General features: G+C 35.9%; 1 protein-coding gene across 1 annotated transcript in view; it reads right to left on the reverse strand.

Moving 5' to 3' along the window:
• Positions 1 to 207: 207 nt before the first annotated feature.
• apbb1ip (amyloid beta (A4) precursor protein-binding, family B, member 1 interacting protein) overlaps positions 208 to 20,246 on the reverse strand; it is a 29,675-nt gene continuing 9,636 nt past the window's right edge. The window contains exons 4-13 of the mRNA XM_084102522.1: positions 19,518 to 19,768; positions 18,681 to 18,758; positions 13,134 to 13,293; positions 7,987 to 8,108; positions 7,562 to 7,636; positions 7,121 to 7,264; positions 6,815 to 6,925; positions 849 to 947; positions 466 to 589; positions 208 to 371 (exon numbers count right to left, since the gene is read on the reverse strand). Coding sequence (XP_083958648.1) covers positions 274 to 371; positions 466 to 589; positions 849 to 947; positions 6,815 to 6,925; positions 7,121 to 7,264; positions 7,562 to 7,636; positions 7,987 to 8,108; positions 13,134 to 13,293; positions 18,681 to 18,758; positions 19,518 to 19,768 — 1,262 coding nt within the window. The 3' untranslated portion in view covers positions 208 to 273. The remainder of the gene's footprint in view (positions 372 to 465; positions 590 to 848; positions 948 to 6,814; positions 6,926 to 7,120; positions 7,265 to 7,561; positions 7,637 to 7,986; positions 8,109 to 13,133; positions 13,294 to 18,680; positions 18,759 to 19,517; positions 19,769 to 20,246) is intronic.

The following is a 20,246-nucleotide window of genomic DNA, read 5'->3' on the forward strand; positions in this document are numbered from 1 at the left end:
TAAATATTTAAAACATGACAAGTTTCAATAGAAATGATTTATGTATATTTTAGTTTACTATAAATGCTTCTCAGTACATTCGGCAGTAAACTTCAACCATATTTCATAGAAAGTAGAAGTAATTGTGAAATGTTATAAAAAGATGTACTTAAGTGAGTCAATAAATTTAAACTATATTTTGTTTAATTGCAATTAACATGCAGTTAAGTGTCTGAAAACATTACATTCAGTCCACACTTCAGTATGGTCCATGAACTTATATTATTTATGGTATTATATTATGGTGTTCTTCATTACTAAGGCAACTGATAGATTTAGAGGTACCTTGGTGTCCTTTGGAAGCTGAGGAGCGTGTCCATTCGCAGCTTTGGCTTAAAGATAAACACAAAAATGTCATCAAAATCTTTTAATATATCAAGATCTATGATACATTTAATAACAATCTATTTAGCTCATTATCTCTACCTTTAGGTGTAGGGGAGGGTGTGGATGCGCTGGAGGAGGCCTGGATAGTGCGGCTAGCCCAGCTTCCAGTGCCGGCTGCTTTCCTCACAGCGGCTTTGTAGTTCTCATATAACTGCTTACCATACTATGACAAAATCATGACAAAACAAGACCGTTAATAAGGTAGAAGAACTTAGTTTTTTATTATTATTATTTTTTGACAAAGTAGACAGCTCACAATAGGACCCAACACAATACAGCTACAATTTACAGTACATTTTTGCATTGTAAACTATAATTTATAATTTAATTTGCTGCAAAAAGTTCAACTTAGTGTCTTCTTGCATTTATCATACAATCATTATCTATTTTGGTTTTTGGTGTGTGGCCTGGTTTCTGCTCACCTTTGCAATACGTATCCCAGTCACCCACAGAGTCATGGTCAACTCGTCATCACAACACAGATACTTGATGTATTGGGATTCTTTTTGAATTTGAGGATGCTGAAAGCAGATCACAGTGACCATATGAACATGACATAAACCTGATATACACACCTGAGAAGGCCAAGATAATAACAATTCATCCGCTAGCTATTGTTTCGCTGTCATTCCCTACAGATTTGTGGAACCATTCATTTTTCAGGGGTTGAATCTTTAATCAATGCTTTTTTGTTCTCAAAACAACAAAGGGTTGGGTAACAACTTACTAGGGTTTTCAGTATTAGTTCATGCTTTGCTAATATTAGTTTTTCTCCAAATGGACAGTTGGTGATATTAACATTGTTTTGATTGCATATGTTATTGAGCTGCAGTTGCATAGCAGAGACAGTGGATGGCACACTAAAATCACAATTTGATTGCCAATGCCCCTCATGCCACACTTTAGGATTAGCCCTAAATATTGCTAAAATGAACCACAAAAAATCTCAACCTTTATAATTTTGAATTATTGCATACATGCAAAGAATGCATGTCCCTTTTCTGTTGGAGTCAGGGTTTAATTGTGCATGTATTACATTTATTACATTTTTTGCTGTTTACTTTTACTTGCTTGACAAACATAAAACACAGCCCACCCTAACCTAATCATAGCCTGAAACACCCTTGATGATTTGTCATGCTTTCTTAACAAGGCATCAACATGTCAGTGGACCTGGTTTTGCTATAATCCTTAAGGTATTTTGTTTCCTATGGGTTGATGTTGGTAAAATAGCTTTTTACAGTTATAATTTTCTTTGTCCAAAATTAGTTTTTAGCGAGTGATATTCTTTCCATGCCTCGTTTTTTTAATTTTGTAGAACAATAACCCAGTATTAACACTTTCATCACATATTCATAATCTTAGAGGCGAGTATAGACTGGAAAAAAAATAAGTTTGAATTGTGTGCAAAGACTTTAATTAAAGGAAGGATCTTTCAACTGCAAAGTCTGAACACAAAAAATAACCAGAAAAAAAAATGTTTTGACCTTTTACAACTTGTGGCAGGCTGGCTACTAAACCATAGTGTCTTGTTCAAATTATAGACTATATTATTCATTTGGAAAGTCTTGAGAACCATGATAGCATTCTTAGACTGCTAGTTTTGATTGGTTTTGGTTATATTTATCAGACTGTTACCACCATGCATGCATAAAAATGATACTGTCTGAACAAATACAAATTAAGGTAGCTGTGAGTGCCACAAGGCTCGCTCTTAGATCCACTGTAGTTCTTCACGCAAGATGTAGCATTTAAAGTTCTTTACCAGATCTAGAAAGTTTACACATTAGTTATTATAATTACACTTTATTTTAAGGTGCCGCTGTTGCAGTGTAATTATACAATTAAGAATTAAGTAATAATAATAAACAACATACTTGCTATAGGGTTTGGATTAGGATTTAGTTTATGGTTAGTTGCATGTAGTCAATTAGTAGATGCATAATTTACTGTTAGCAACAGTGAGTAGATGTAACGTGTAACATGGACACTGTAAAATACAGTGTTACCGTTATATTTTTTAGGATGCTGTTTTGTATAAACTATCAAATACTGTACCGTTTCTTGAATTTAGCCCCTTGCTATCTAAGAAAGATTCACTTTTCGTGAATCTTCAAACCCTCATCCCTTATGTTTCATGTTGCCACAGTTAATGTCAGCTCTCATCCATGCACGCTAAACAGGAAAAGATGCTTCCCCAACCACTTCCTGCATTCTGGACGTTCAAATGCAACACATTGGCTTTTATCTTTGGGGGAGCACCAGACACCTTGAAATAATTATTGTACAATTTGTGTTTAGCGGGGTTTGGGGGTTACGCCTACCAGCTTAATGGTCTTTGAGTGAACACTTACTGTATGAAAGAGAACCAAGCTGATTTATGGTGCGTTAATATCAGATAAATCCCCTGCTGCCTGGAGTACTTAAAGACACCTTGTTATTATGGCAAATTACTTAAAAAGCCGAGGTTGCACTCCGGCCCGAGACTAGGTTTGCCATTTAGTAATTTAGGGGATGTTTTCACGACACTGTTTTCAACTGAAAACGGAAGGCTTATGCGTTTTGGCCGACAACAGCGTTTTGGCCTGAAAACATTTGAAAATGGATTTCAAAGTTACGACACCATTATCATCTCCATATAAACTACAAAAAGGTGAATCTGTGAAAACAGGACATCATGCACATGGATATTACGTGTTTAGTCTATATTTTTTTTCAAATGAAAGGATACAGATATTAACAGTAAGAAATGGGGGGAGGGGGGGACATACAGACATCATCACGTGGTTATAAGAATTACACAAATCAACACAATATAACATTTTTTCATCATGAAAAATTAAAGGTTCCTTACAACAGACTCAAGGATGATATGTTTTCGTGTTAAAAGGATTTGACTTTTTCTTAAATTAGGTAAAAAGGGACAGATCTGTGTGAACGGGGATCGTTTTGATAACATTGTCATCTGTACAAAGAAAAAAGTTGTACATTTTTAGTACATTGTTGTTGTGTAAACATACCTTTAATATGAATATCATTTGGGGAATGTAGTTTTGGACCAGCGGAGCATTTTGAAGGGTTGCAGAAATATCACCTCTAACCTGATCACACTATTGCTCCACTACATGCAGAGGGGAAATGGGTGCTTTTAAGAGGAATGTAATTTACAGCTTCTTGTGCTCGAAGCCTCACGTCTTTTATGTCTGCGCTTTCATGTCCATGACTAGCCTGATAGAGCAGCATTTTGTTGCGGGAATGATGAGAATTCACTTTATGTCCAGAATCAAATTTGTATTTTTGTGCATTGTTTACAGAATGAGAACAGAGTAAGCAACTCAACATCTCAGCTGAGACTCTGGAAAAACAACAGGAAAACAAGTACAACTTCCCATAGTTCTCCTGTCTGTTTGTACTGTTTGTACTTCATATCCATGAAAACCTTGTTTGGGTTTTAATCATAGTTCGAATTACAGGGGGTACTAGGTCTTCATTGGGGGGTATAGTACCCCCCAGTCCCCCAAAGGGACAGAAATATCAGTTTTGGGGGGGTCAGATAATTTTTCTGATATTGTGAAAAAAATATAATTACAGTTACAATACAAGTCAACTCCTATTTTCACTGTAGGAACATTTTAATGTAAAGCGATTTCAGACACCCCTATTGTGGACCGTACCATTTTTAACCACCGCGGAAGCAACGGAGATAGAGAACGACTTCAACTTCTCAAGCAAGTGTCAACGTTGAATGACAAAACACTAGTTTCATAAAGTATCATTCTTTTCAACATTCCTTATTTGTATATTCAAAAATATTTAAAATAATCTAATTTAATAGTTATATTTTTTCAATGTAAATTATTTAATTTGATTGGTAACAGCCTAGTGTCTAATTATTTTAATTGAATAGGGTGAATACTGGTAAAGTGGGACACTTTCTGATAATTTACCTTCTGCATAATGTTTTATTATGATCCAAATGTCTTAGCCCCTCATATGATACTATTCTAAATAGCTTAAGAGCTCTACTCTACTATACAGAATAAAAAAGAAAGAAACATTAAACACAGGATGGATGACTCTTCCTCAAACACACATTGACCCCAAACAACATTTTTCCAGGCGCTACTGTCAAACTGGGACACCTTTATTGGCAAACTGGGACACTTAAAACACATTAAATTGTTATTCAAATGTAGGCCCAATGAATTAAATACACAATAAAAATATAAACAACAACAACAAAAATAATAAAAATAAAAAAATTTTAAGGAGGGGTGCAGGTACAGCAGATTCTTTCCACCCCCTCCCTCCCTCACCTGTCCACAATATTTTGTATTGGGTTTAGTTTATTTCATATAAATTTAAAAAATAGAAATCTTCATAAACATTTATTCTTATAGGCTCATTTTATTCCACACAGGCTAAGTTTCATTTATTTTTGTTGAAAAGTTTTTTGCAAATATTGCAAATGGCAAATGTCCCAGCCATCCAAGTATCCTCCATCTTTTTTTTCTTTTTTTCTTTTTGGAATTGGCATTGTTTTTTAAAATCAGTTTACAATCTTTGTTGAAATATCTAGCTAGCTAACTAAATTTATGAGGGACATACAAAAAGGGAACTCAATTCCCCCATTCGAATGACTTAAATGGCTGTCCCAGTTTGCCAGTAATACCCTGTCCCAGTTTAACAATACGCTATTGGCAAACTGGGACAGTGTCAAAATCACATAAAAAACTTTAAAAAAAGATTCTTATGAATGTGATTTTTACAAATTCTGATTCACCATTACATCCTATAACAAAATATATAACAATTACAAATGATCCATGAGTGTTTTAATTTTTATAATCTTAACATTATTCACCTCAGAATGCTATGTCATTTTACTTTACCATCACGGTTCACTGTAAGGTTGTTGAATATGGTGTGCCACACCCCCGGAAGTGATGTCATAGCCACAGAATCTATTTTTTTTTTATCACATACTTGCTTATGATGAGCTCAGTGTTGATTTTTAGTAATGGAAACATTTACATGTTAAGATGGAAATTAAGAAGCTTAACTGTCCCACTTTACCCATTGTCCCACTTTGCCAGTATTCACCCTATATTTATCAAATTTAAGAATTTGAAATGAAAGATGAATAAAGTAAAATAAAATAAAATAAAACATTAGGCTATATGATGATCTACAAAAAAATACACATTTAATTAACTTATTATTAAAATACATTATTAGGATTTTACCACCTCCGCCTCATTTTGAGCCAGGAAAAACGAAATAGGCAATAGGCTTCTTGTAAAGGTATTACTTTTACTAGTAATTAGAATGGTATTTCAGTGCACTTAACTTCTAACTTTTGGGAGTTGATCAAAACAGTTCTCTTTTGGATATATAATAACAATGAGATATTCTGTAGCCTACTGATTATCAGTTTGTCGCATGTTTAGACCTTGCACAACACATGTTGCACTTGGCGATCACGGTGGGGATTGATATGGTAGTGGACCATGATGGTCATAGAAGAAGTGAAGGGGCAGTACCCCCCAATTATGGTGGGGTAATTCGCACTCTGGTTTTAATAATATTCATAAAAATGTAATGATAAAAAAGAAGTACACTTATTACAAAAATAATGTACTTTGAAAAAAATATTTAAGTGTAAACCTGAATGTAATATTTCAGACATTTAATTGCATGTTGATTGCAGTTAAATTAAATGTATTATGGTTTAAATTTATATTAAATACAATTAGCTGATTTTTAGCGTTAAAGGTCAACTAAAATATATTAATGTTATTTCTATTTAAACTTGTATGTTGTATTTTATGTATTTCAATATATCTGTAATTATACATTTTGTAATGATGAATTCACAATTTAGTACATTTAAAATATATTAACTTTAAATTGAATACCGAATAACACACTACTGTTAAAATTATAACTATATTATATATAATAATTATATAAATATAACTTTAAATGTGCTTTATAAGTTAGTCAACACATCAAAATAAGTGTACTTCTATAAAGCATGACAATCGATTATTAAACATGATCTAAAAGGTGTTTATATAATAAAACTTTTCATTTTATATTATTGGAAAGTTCACTTTTTTAAAAGTGTACTTAAGTGTGTTAAGAAACATTTAAGAGTACACTTAAATGGGCTTTTATTTCATTAATATTACATTACCAGCAAGTACAGTTTAAAAAATATATACTCTTAAGATGTAAAGTGCACTACAAGAGCACATTCAATACAATTAAGGGTGGGCTGTTTTCATGTTTTGCTTTATTGATCTTTGTCCCACTCTATGTTTCTGATCCAAACTCTGTATAAATGTTAAAGTGAGAGTGGGTTACCATAATAAGAAAACTGTACCTTGAGAATGAAGCAGTGGTCTGTTGGTGCTTTGTATTTGTTTCTGTATTCTTTGCAGTAGTAGACGTTCACATTGTCAAACTGCACCAAGCACACAAGGTCCCGTGATGCCTGATGGAGAGAGAACCCCATAACGCACACAAATGTAATTTCTTGACATTTTCACAAAGCCAGTTATTATTTAGGTCTGTTGTGATTAAGTATTCAGTCAAAAAGCAAACTGAAGTACATTGAGCTTAATCAGCGAGGATTTGCCTGAACTCAAAATGCACTGTATGTTTTACTGTCTGGGTTGCCTGAGCTGACCTTTGTCTTGCCTTTGGGTGAGTAATACAATCCAGAGGCCCGAAGTAGGAAGTAGCGCTGTTTCCAGGATTTCTTGCCGTCCTCCTTCATATACAGAATGCCCTCAAGGTCAGGCACAATGATGGAGGCTCCACAAAAATTCTCCTATACCCAGAAAAACAGAACCAGACATTAAGACTTTCATCATTCGCTTACACTCATGTCATTCCATGTCGATTTTCTATTTACCGCAGGACACACATTGGAACGACATAAGGGTGAGTATATGATGAAAACATTGTCATGGTTGGGTCAGACTTGTTTAGACCTGCATTATTTCGTTAAATGTCTTCAATTAAGACGTTAAATCCAATTAACTCCATTAAATTTTTTGATAAATGTCTACATTGGTAAGCTGACATTAAATCTCTCAATTATATCAAAAGTAAAATGCAAACGCACCTCCAGAAGTTGTTCTTTGTCTTTTTCTTTCATGTCCATTAGAGATTTCTTATCCTTTTTCCACATATAAAATAACTGTAAAAGAAATTGAAATGGGCTTCATTTTAATCAGCATTCAACTAAATGTCATGTTGGTCATGAAGACAGTCTCTACACCAAAGAAGTCTTCTAGACTTCTACAATTACAGAAAGCTGTCAATATGCTGAGTTTAACTGTTTTTCTAATTTCTGTTCCATTTTTTCATTGAACTAGAAATAGAGAAGTCAGAGAGCAGTTTTTGCACTGGAAATGTCACTTCTGTGAAACAGTATACTGTAAGGGGAAAGCGGTATTTAAAGCGTTTTTGTATTTTACTTTGATACTTTCATAAGCTGTAATTCAAATTGCATTGGCAAGAAGCACAAATAGCCGTCCAAATACTTGCCTGAGGGTTTCTGAACACTTCATATTTGTCTTTTTTCTCAAGAAAAAACACTTTGTTTTCAGTGTCCCTGGTCCATGTAGAAAGAGGCTCGACTAGGTTCTCATGGTCCTCAAACCCTCGTTCTGTGGAAAGGTCAAACTTAATTCAAATGTCATTGTTTTTTGTCCATACCGCATTTTACTATTTTCATAAATAAATATTGATAATCAATATTACCCCTTTGAAGTTATGAACACTTTGTGTAAAGATTGATTTGACAGACACTTTTATCAAAGCCATATTGAAATAAAATAAAGGTATATATTTGTGTGTTCTCAAGGAACTGTACCAACAATCTTGGGTTTACCTAACAGCTTACCAACTACAAGATGGAAAACAATGTTTAAATTTAATTGCACACATACATACATAGTTTATGAAACAATCATTAAACTCTTCTGAGCAGCTGAGTGGTTCTCCTAAATCCATAAATGTGACCAATTTATTTCCATCCCGACTTGGCTCAGCTAGTGCAGAATGCCATGGGAATTTTCTTAGACCTCCTCCTTCCCCAGCACCACCTGCCTAGATCTACTAGGGGGTTATGCCTTCTTTCCTTACAGCAGCTTGTATCCTATTTCCTGTATGTTTGTGCATGTTTCGACAGTAGCCTTTACTCATGCTGCCAGCAGCAGAAAATATAGTCCATATAGTACATTCCATTCTTAGTTTAAATTTCGAGAGTTGATCAAATTTCGTCATGATTGAAATGCAGACATACTGTACATACATAAATACATTAAAGAATGTTTAACTTTCATTGCACACATAAATACATAAATAAATATATAAATAAATGTTGTTTTTTTTATCGATAATATACTTTACATTGTAAATTTGAAAAAATGACATTGTGCACCTAAAATATGATTAAAGGTAAAAGGTCCTCTGAAAGTATTAAAGGACAAATCCAGTGAAAAATGAACCTGGGGTTAATTAACACATGGTTACCGAGTCGATCGTTCCCTGCGATGCGTTTTCATGAAAATCGAATGTATAGAGTTTTATCTTTAAAAACAGATTAGCTCATAACACTAGTATATGGGGCACAGAGTAAGTAAAAATAAATCACTAGCTAATACCACTAACAAGGCTCAAAATAGCCTCACACTAACACGGTAACATAATGAGGGTCCTTACATACAAACCGAAGCATTGAGAACTTTGTAAGTGTACAGACAGTTTAATAAGAAGATACTTTATAAAGACAGTACATTACGCGTTGACATGCAGGATCCATCTTGGAAAACAGTCTCGACTAATCGAGCCACGAACGCCGTCGATAGGATAGCTGGTCGATAGGAATTACGTTTGTGAAATCTAACGTAGCACGGCGTTTGTGGCTCGATTAGTCGAGACTGTTTTCCAAGATGGATCCTGCATGTCAACGCGTAATGTACTGTTATAAATGATACTTTATAAAGTATCTTCTTATTAAACTGTCTGTACACTTACGAAGTTCTCAATGCTTCGGTTTGTATGTAAGGACCCTCATTATGTTACCGTGTTAGTGTGAGGCTATTTTGAGCCTTGTTAGTGGTATTAGCTAGTGATTTATTTTTACTTACTCTGTGCCCCATATACTAGTGTTATGAGCTAATCTGTTTTTAAAGATAAAACTCTATACATTCGATTTTCATGAAAACGCATCGCAGGGAACGATCGACTCGGTAACCATGTGTTAATTAACCCCAGGTTCATTTTTCACTGGATTTGTCCTTTAATTAAAAATACAGTAAAAAGCTTTTAATAATAATAAATTCGGTATCAAATGAGAATCCCATCACTAATCTGTATTTTAATAAGTATAAAAGTACACAGCCTACACAAATATAGAATAGAACTTCCTTGAAACAAAACGTCCTTTTTAAGATGTTATAGCTTCACTTGACTTTAACTTGACTATTGGTTTGAAGCTGAAAGTATTAATATAAAAGCAAAAAAATATATATATTTATTAAAAATATTTATTAAAAAAAAAACTGGAATGATGAGAGCTTATACTGTAGGTGGTCTGACATTAAGTGTGGTTAATATGGAAGCTATTTTCCCTGAGCATATATATGATTTCCTGTCCTTCAACTTGATGAGAGCACACTAACGGATGGGAGTATAGTGGTGGAAAAAACAAAGCACAGTAAACTGTAAAACTATTTGCAATATCAAGCAGAAACAAGTTGTTTTAGGCCTTGTCCGTTTGAAAACGCATCGTGTTTCTCTCCGTTTTGGTCTTCCTGAGAAACACAGAGACAGTGTTTTTGGCCTGCAAAAACGTAGCTTTTTGAAAATGCATTCCCAAGTGGATAAATCTGAAAATGGCGTTTTCGTGTTGTAGTGTGGACTGTGAAAACTGAGGTCTTTGAAAACAATGACGTATGTTTAGTCATGTGATGCATATTGAACCGATAGGTATCTATGTTTACTGGTATTGTGCCTGTTATGTGCTATTCACTGTCACACTTTTGCTAAGGATATGTTACTGTAATTGCTCACTCTTCATATCACAATCCTTCAAAGATGAAAATTTACTCACAATCGCTGTCCTGCAGCAAAAGCAAAACATAAGAGCATTGCATTGTAGAACACACATATAATGGTGATTGAGCGTGACCTGGATGCATCAGTGAATGATGAGATATTTTGCTAAATAAAATGACCCTGCCAGAAGAATAGTGTGATAACTATGATATCTGTTCCGTCTGTATCATCTCAGTGAGCTTTGAGGTTTTACGCATGCGCAGTAAGGTGAAATTAGCGCAACTTAAACTTCTGGAAAATGCCTGAAAATGCTAGTTTGGATGGAAAACGTTTTGAAACGAAAACGCCGTTTTCAAATGTATCTTGATTAATGTAGACATAGCCTTATACAGCCAAATAATTACTGGAAGTGGATGACTGTCAGCAAAGGCGGAATTTATTCGCAAGCTGTTCTTTAATCAAATCAAGCTCAAAATTACACTTCATCAGGATATCAGGATCAAAAACACAATGATCAGAACAACTGCTTATAACAGATGAGATCTGAGAAAGACTGAAACAAACACAGGACTATAAATACACAGAGAAACACTAGGGACTAAATGAGATAATTAACTAGACACAGGTGGAACACATGGTAACTGATGAGCTACTGAACAAGGAACAAATTAAATAAGATCATGATTTAAAACCAAACTTAAATTCAGAACCCAGACAGCAAAATAGTGTCCAGAAAATAGTGGAATCCACATGTACCAAATGTGGCCCGGATCTGGGCCGACACTATGTTGCTGTCTAAACAGACGTAACAATGACACCAGAAGCCAGACACATTCAATTTACAAGTGTCAGTGCTCACTCTTACATTAAAAATAAGGTGGAGACTGTGTGTGTCAGAGCTGTTCAGATGTTCTCGCATCAGTACTTTTCTCATGATTATAAGTCACTCACAGTAGGAAACATCATCATGCGAGGATGATACTTCTCTAAAATTAACTTGGGTGTAACAAATTTCCAAAGATATTTAACATAGTTAAACGTTGACTCTGTTTTGGAAATGTTTGTCTAGTTGCCTCACACTCTTTTGCCTAGGCAACATGTTTTTAAAGAGGAGGCGCACCGCCCACAATATTAAGATAAGTGGTCAGCTGATTTAGGCTTTTTTTTTTCATATGGGAACCACCCTCCCATATGTTCTATGTGTAATTGCATTGAATGTGCACTTGTAGCGTACTTCAAATCTTAAAGGTATATTTTAAAAAAACTGTACTTGTAAAAATTATAATACTGATAAAATAATAAAAAGGTTTTCTTAAAGAGAGTACACTTTCATGACTCTTTCTTAACTTTTAAAAAGTGCATGTTATAATAAAGTCAAAATGAAAGATTTACTTTAAAGTACATTTTAATCGTTTTTAATTCATTGAAGTTTTTACTATTTTGAAGAATGTGTGTAAATAAATAGTTGATAGTTAATAGTAAATAAATACATTGACTCCTATAGTTTTTTTTCTTTTCTTTTTTTTCCTTCATATTAAGGAAGGATCCATCAACTGTTTGGTTACCCATATTATTAAAAATATCTTCTTTTGTGTTCAGCCGAAGAAAGAAATTCATGCAGGTTTGGAACAACTTGAGGGTGAGAAAATTATGACAGAATTTTCATTTTTGGGTGAACTAACCCTTTAAGTGCAAACTAAATGTAATATGCCATTGCATGTTATTTACAATTAAATGAAAATGTGTTTTAGTTAAACAATTTTAAAAGCAATTAGCTAAAGTTAAGAGCGTTAAGGACTTAAGTGCTTATATAGGACTAAAGTGTGCGAATGTCATTTCTATTGAAACTTGTATGCCTATATTATATTTAAATGTAATATCAAATACGACTCTACAGTTAAAATTATGATCAATTACTTTACATGTGTTTTAGTATGTTAGTCAGTACATCCAAAATAAGCATAAAGCATGCTTCTTTAAAGCATGACAAAAGATTATTAAAACATACTGATTTAAAAGGACTTTAAAATAAAACTTTTAATTTGAAATTATTACAAAGTGCACTTGTTAAGTGTATTAATAAACATAGTCATGAAAGTGTACACTCTTTAAGTACACTGAAGTGGCCTTGTATTTCAATAATAGTATATATATAATAATATATATATTTTTCAAAAATATCTTTTATATGGTTTATATATATATCTTTTTCATAAGGAAACAAATGGAATAGCCAGAAAAATCCAGTCTCGTCTAAGTCTATTCATCTAAAATTTGGCAACCAGACAGCACACATAATGGCTGTAGATGAAGCCTCACAGCAGATGGCGAAAGAGTAAAGAGGGATTTCGATCATTAGGACTGTATTTCCTCATGATAGGGAGGTTGAGTGACAGTGTCTGGGACAGTAAATTAAACCCACCTGTCGTTTGGTGTGTGAGAGTGAATGTGTATGGTGGTACGTCAGCTTTGTACTGTGAGCTCACCGGAGCCTGCCTGTCAGCACGCCAATGAAAACACACTTCATCATCTTCGCAAAATCCAGTCCTTTAAAGCTGATGACGACTGAATGGACATGTAGGTAGGTGTGTGTGTGTGTGTGTGTGTGTGTGTACATGGATAATACTCACCAGTCTGTAAGTCAGGGTTGGTCTCGCACACACACCAGTCCACATTGCAGTCACAGTGTGTCTTCTCAAACAGCTGGTCCATCACCTCTCTGACTGTTTGTCTCTCATCCACCATCAGAGTCTTTGAGCTGCCATCCATAATCTCCACTTTCACGACCAGCTATCACAACAAATGATAAATCTCAAGGTTAAACTCAAATAACAGGATAACCATATGGCATGATTTATGATCATTAGCATGATCAGGGTAACAAAATTTGGTTTTGATGCTTTATATTATATATTGGTCAGATGGTTTCATCCAGTTTAAGTGAGCAGTTCTTGTCCAGAGTATTCTGCAAAGTGGACCGAAGTGGAACCTCTGGCTAAACAAACTAGTTGAAGCCTGGTGGGAACACCAGCATAATCACATGCTGGTGACAAGCCATGCTTGTGCTTTCAACAGGGTCTGTGCACAGATGTTTGGAAGACAGTGATATGAATGGTCTTATAGACAGATACGCTCTGATAATGGCATGTGAACTGCAGAAGGATATCCTTGAATATCAGCAATCATGCTGAAAGCAGTTAAGTTCATTCTAAAGTCTCACATTGTTGCAGTTATAGTTGCAACTTTAAATCCGTTCTTGTTGTAACCATTATTACAACATATTGGTGTGAGTCAGTGCACTTTGAGCACTTTAAGTAACCTACTTTATCACTCAGCTGTGACATCAAGTCAGTGTGGGTCATGTAACCTACAACCAGACTTTTTAGAGCAGGCTGACCCATGACACCTTATTTTTGTTTTTACAATGTATTGAGAAGAAAGCAACTGATAGCTTATTGTAAAAAATAAAGTATATCTAAGTGGAAACAATTATTGTGCAAAGCTTGTTCTTTCATTGCTGAAGAGGTCATAGGCTTTATGAGATTCAGATGTTTATCCTAATATTCCTTATAAGACATAAAAATAGACACATATTTTGCAGTCATTGACATATACTACGATTCTAACAACAAATGGGACAATTATAACCAAATACACTTCTAACTACAAGTTTCTAACTACAATTTGGACAGTTATGTAACTGAGATCAGCTCTTTCAAGTCAAGGTGGAGAGTAGATTGAGTCAGAGACATTAAGCGCTATATAAATGTAATGAATTATTATTATTATTATTATTATTAAGAGGGTCGGGCAAAAGTCAAGACAGAGACTGAAGAAAGTCGAGTCCAAATTAAGATCTAGACCTGAAGGGGGTTGAGTCAGAGTGAAGAACAAGACCTGAAGAGGGCAAATTCCGAGTCAAGACAGAGATCAGAAGATGGTTAAGTTCAAATCAAGACCAAGACCTGAAGAGGGTCGAGTCCAAGTCAAGACAGAGACCAAAAGTGGGTTGAATCCGAGTCAAGACCAAGAAGTGAAAAATAATTGAGTCCAAGTCAAAAAAGAGACCAGAAGAATGTCAAGTTCGAGTTAGGACAGAGATCTGAAGATGGTCAAGTCCGGGTCAATACAGAGACCAGAAGAGGGTCGAGTCTCAGTCAAGACAGAGACCAGAAGAGGGTCGAGTCCGAGTCAGGACAGAGATCTGAAGTTGGTCAAGTCCAAGTCAAGACAGAGACCTAAAGAGTGTTGAGTCTCAGTCAAGACAGAGACCAGAAGAGGGTCGAGTCCGAGTCAAGACCCAAACCTGAAGTAGGTTGATTTCAAGTCAAGAGACTGGCCAGTTGCATAAACTGCTTAGACTAGTCTTACAAGTTAGGCATCTAATTTTTTTCTTCAAGACTGGTCATAACTTTTTTTAAGTCAGTTAGATAAAAAGGTAGATTGGTCTAATTTGAATCTCAAAAGTAATACTGATTTGCCCTAACTAATTGCTAGTAGGTCAGACTAGTTCTTAAGACTTCACTTACCATCTACAGTGAGGAAAATAAGTATTTGAACACCCTGCTATTTTGCAAGTTCTCCCACTTGGAAATCATGGAGGGGTCTGAAATTGTCATCGTAGGTGCATGTCCACTGTGAGAGACATAATCTAAAAAAAAAAAATCCAGAAATCACAATATATGATTTTTTAACTATTTATTTGTATGATACAGCTGCAAATAAGTATTTGAACACCTGTCTATCAGCTATAATTCTGACCCTCAAAGACCTGTTAGTCTGCCTTTAAAATGTCCACCTCCACTCCATTTATCATCCTAAATTCGATGCACCTGTTTGAGGTCGTTAGCTGCATAAAGACACCTGTCCACCCCATACAATCAGTAAGAATCCAACTACTAGCATGGCCAAGACCAAAGAGCTGTCCAAAGACACTAGAGACAAAATTGTACACCTCCACAAGGCTGGAAAGGGCTACGGGGAAATTGCCAAGCAGCTTGGTGAAAAAAGGTCCACTGTTGGAGCAATCATTAGAAAATGGAAGAAGCTAAACATGACTGTCAATCTCCCTCGGACTGGGGCTCCATGCAAGATCTCACCTCGTGGGGTCTCAATGATCCTAAGAAAGGTGAGAAATCAGCCCAGAACTACACGGGAGGAGCTGGTCAATGACCTGAAAAGAGCTGGGACCACCGTTTCCAAGGTTACTGTTGGTAATACACCAAGACGTCATGGTTTGAAATCATGCATGGCACGGAAGGTTCCCCTGCTTAAACCAGCACAAGTCAAGGCCCGTCTTAAGTTTGCCAATGACCATTTGGATGATCCAGAGGAGTCATGGGAGAAAGTCATGTGGTCAGATGAGACCAAAATAGAACTTTTTGGTCATAATTCCACTAAACGTGTTTGGAGGAAGAAGAATGATGAGTACCATCCCAAGAACACCATCCCTACTGTGAAGCATGGGGGTGGTAGCATCATGCTTTGGGGGTGTTTTTCTGCACATGGGACAGGGCGACTGCACTGTATTAAGGAGAGGATGACCGGGGCCATGTATTGCGAGATTTTGGGGAACAACCTCCTTCCCTCAGTTAGAGCATTGAAGATGGGTCGAGGCTGGGTCTTCCAACATGACAATGACCTGAAGCACACAGCCAGGATAACCAAGGAGTGGCTCTGTAAGAAGCATATCAAGGTTCTGGCGTGGCCTAGCCAGTCTCCAGACCTAAACCCAATAGAGAATCTTTGGAGGGAGCTCAAACTCTGTGTTTCTCAGCAACAGCCCAGAAACCTGACTGATCTAGAGAAGATCTGTGTGGAGGAGTGGGCCAAAATCCCTCCTGCAGTGTGTGCAAACCTGGTGAAAAACTACAGGAAACGTTTGACCTCTGTAATTGCAAACAAAGGCTACTGTACCAAATATTAACATTGATTTTCTTAGGTGTTCAAATACTTATTTGCAGCTGTATCATACAAATAAATAGTTAAAAAATCATACATTGTGATTTCTGGATTTTTTTTTTAGATTATGTCTCTCACAGTGGACATGCACCTACGATGACAATTTCAGACCCCTCCATGATTTCTAAGTGGGAGAACTTGCAAAATAGCAGGGTGTTCAAATACTTATTTTCCTCACTGTAAGTTTACGCAACTGGCCCCTGAAGAGGGTTGAGTTAGAACTCACTGAAAACGTCAGAGTTTTTATTCAATGCTTAGGTATGCAGGCTCGCTAAACTTCTCATCAACTAACAAAATGTAAACACAATGTAAGTAAGAGATTGATTGTGCATTGCTGGCAGCTTCATTGATTATAAAGGAACTTTGTGAGATCGGGATGAACTGATAAAGAGACAGCGTTTTAGTGATTGTAAGGGAACAGTCTTGGCTCACTTTCGAGTCTACAGCCTATATAATCCATTGAATAAAACTATTGTTTTTCAGGCAACTAAGAGGAACGACAGCCAGTTGTGTGCCGCAAAGTTTCGGAAGTGACATCTACATATAAATGCTGGATTCACTCTGCATGGGGCAGAAATAGGACGTTAAAATAGTAATGCATTAAAGCAATGTAAAGCAGCCTAATATATTAATAGTATACTTTTTATTTTTTTATTTTTTTATTCTATTCCAATTATTGGAACCAAGCCTGGAAAAGACCTGAAAAGAGTTTAGGCCGAATCTAGTCTCCAGTATTACAACATTGAACTTGGAACAATCTTGATTAAAAGAGTTCTCTTGATAGTAGACTTTAGCAAATCTAAATACAGTTTGAGACATTGTTGATATCTCCTTTCAAATTAATTAGACAATTGTGGTACTATGGTATGGGTTAGGGTTTCTCCTTTTCTCAGGAGAAACATCTGAGAAGTGTTTGACCTCAGTGAAAGTCTCTACCTATTCTTATTGATGTCTAGGATGTCATGGGATTTTTGTTAAAGGATTAGTTCACTTCAGAATTAAAATTTCCTCATAATTTACTCAGCCCCATGTCATCCAAGATTTCCATGTCTTTCTTTGGTTAGTCGGAAAGAAATTAAGGTTCTTGAGGAAAACATTCCAGGATTTTTCTCCTTATAGTGGACTTCAATGGGATACAGGGGTTTGAAGGTCCAAATTGCAGTTTCAGTGCAGCTTCACGATTCTACACGATCCCAGCCGAGGAATAAAGGATCTTATCTAGCGAAACAATAGGTAATTTTCTAAAAAGAAATATATATATACTTTTTAACCACAAATGCTCGTCTTGCACTAGCTCTGTGATGCGCCACACATTACGTAATCACGTTGAAAGGTCACGCGTGTTCCGGTTAAAAAAGGTAGGGTAGGGCAAAAAACTCCATCTCATTTTCTCCTCCAACTTCAAAATCGTCCGACATCGGTGTTTTTTTTACCTTTTATTTATTATTATTCTTTTGTAAATTGCGTTTTACTTAGTCTTTGCACATTCACCTTGTAAACACTAGGTCGGTACTTCCGCCTATGTCACACATGACCTTTCAACATGATTGCATAATGCATGGCGCATCGGAGAGCTAGTGCAAGACGAGCATTTGTGGTTAAAAAGTACATAAATGTTAATTTTTTTAGAAAATGACAGATTGTTTCGCTAGATCAGACCCTTATTCCTCGGCTGGGATCGTGTAGAGCCCTTTGAAGCTGCATTGAAACTGCAATTTGGACCTTCAAACCATTGTACCCCACTGAAGTCCACTATATAGAGAAAAATCCTGGAATGTTTTCCTCAAAAACCTTAATTTCTTTTCTACTGAAGAAAGAAAGACATGAACATCTTGGATGACGTGGGGGTGAGTGAACTAATCCTTTAAGGGATGTTCTATGTAAGGCCTCTTCGGGCTTACATGAGGTTGTGCATGAACAAATGTCTGAACAAGCGTGCAGCAGATTCCCGGCATGTTTTAGAATGCCATGATGTCATTGACATTGATCTGTTTTAGAAATAGATCAATGTGGTGGATGTCTGCTCACCCAGACCACCTAACACAGCCAGACATTCCTACCGCACAGCATTGAACGATGCCATGAAAAGTGCCTATATTTTTGCAGTTAAATGACTCACATTCTTGTCTCCAGCTGTTTTAGAAATGCACTGAATAATATTCTTATTCTAGTGTATTCAAGATTTAAAAAAAAATTTAAACGACTGCATCGCTTACCTTTTTCACTTTGGCCTCCTTTAACTTCTCCAAAGCAAGCTTGATTTTATCTGCTTTGATCTGTTCCTCTTGTTCTTCCTGGGGGGATACAAAATGATAATTACCTAACAGACATAACTATACATATCAATGATTTTTGGAGTGATCTGATTCTGATCTTAATTAAGGTTTCATGGAGTCAATTTGGCGTCAAAAGGCTCTACATATGGGAAATGCAAGGCTTACTCTGATTCTACAGCTTAAATCTAAAGATGACAGAAGTAAGAGAGCATTGTGTATCTTAACTGAAATGGAACATCATAAATTACTAATTTAGAATGCTCCTCGTAATAGCATGTTGCAAGGCCACATGTTGTAGGATGTAAAATTCTAGCTGAGAAGACAATATAATTATTCTGGCCAACTTGTTAAACAGCCTTTGCATCGGGAGTATGTCTATAATGCTTTAATGTGCTTGCTAGGTTGGCATCTCACTTAAGTTGTGAAACAGAGCTGATCTACATTAGAAAGCCGTCTCCTTCTGTACATTCCTTCAAGCACTGGGCTAGACATAAAATAACATTCAGTGAATATCCGGCTGAGCTAACGTTGCAATCATGAGGGTAATTACATTTTATGGTTGGGCTTTTTTTACATGCAGAGTAGAGTTGGAAATTGTAGACAGGGTTCATACTTCATAAAGTTAATGCAGTTTTACAGCGTTGCACTTAAATTCCATTATATCTGTTCACATCTGTTGTTTGGCCTGGTTTTAAAATAAACTCTGTAACCTTCAGCTAAAGATGTGTTAACCACATAAGACCTGTGGGTGTGCGGACCATTCATAATGATACTTACTTTTGATGGTTTAGAGGCGGGTATTGGAGGCGGAGCTGCAATAGAGTTGGAGGAAGTTGCAGGTTTTGAGGTGTCAGTTGACACTGGAAGGCCAAAGTTACTCTGAGGCTGTATGGGTATTGGGGTAAATGGAGCTGACCCTTTTGACGTATCTCTGTCTGTGGCAAACTTTTCCTCCGTGGCACTAATATCTGCCACCAGGTCAGCCATCAAGGCATCTAAGTCATTGTCTTCCATCTCATGCAGGGATGCTTTAGAGAAACATATAGGGTAACAATGTGAAACAAAAACATCACGTTGTTGACAACATACAGAGCACCCAAAGAAAACAAGAAATTACAATCCTATCTACAGGAACTACAGTACAGTAATTGCGAGATGGCAATTTCGTATGAATTTGTACGATGTGATTTGTACAAGAATGTACGTTTTTTTAGGGGAAAAAAAGTAAGCATGAAGGTCCATCCCAAAACATAACATCATATCAGTGATCCTAAACTAGTACCCCCAATCCAAGGTTGATGCATCACAATAATAACTACATATTTACTGCCTAATTTAATTTAATCTAAATTAACTGGATTTATTCAAGTCAAAAAATATTATTTAACATCACTGAACAAACCTATATGAACATGAATTTATACCAACAAAACAAATGTATGGGTTAAATCAGGTAGGTTTTTTAATAGCAGGTAAAAATCGCAGGCTGCCACTTTCTACAGTGTA

This window comes from Abramis brama (assembly GCF_963993115.1).
Source record: "Abramis brama genome assembly, chromosome: 24".
Lineage (NCBI taxonomy): Eukaryota > Metazoa > Chordata > Actinopteri > Cypriniformes > Leuciscidae > Abramis > Abramis brama.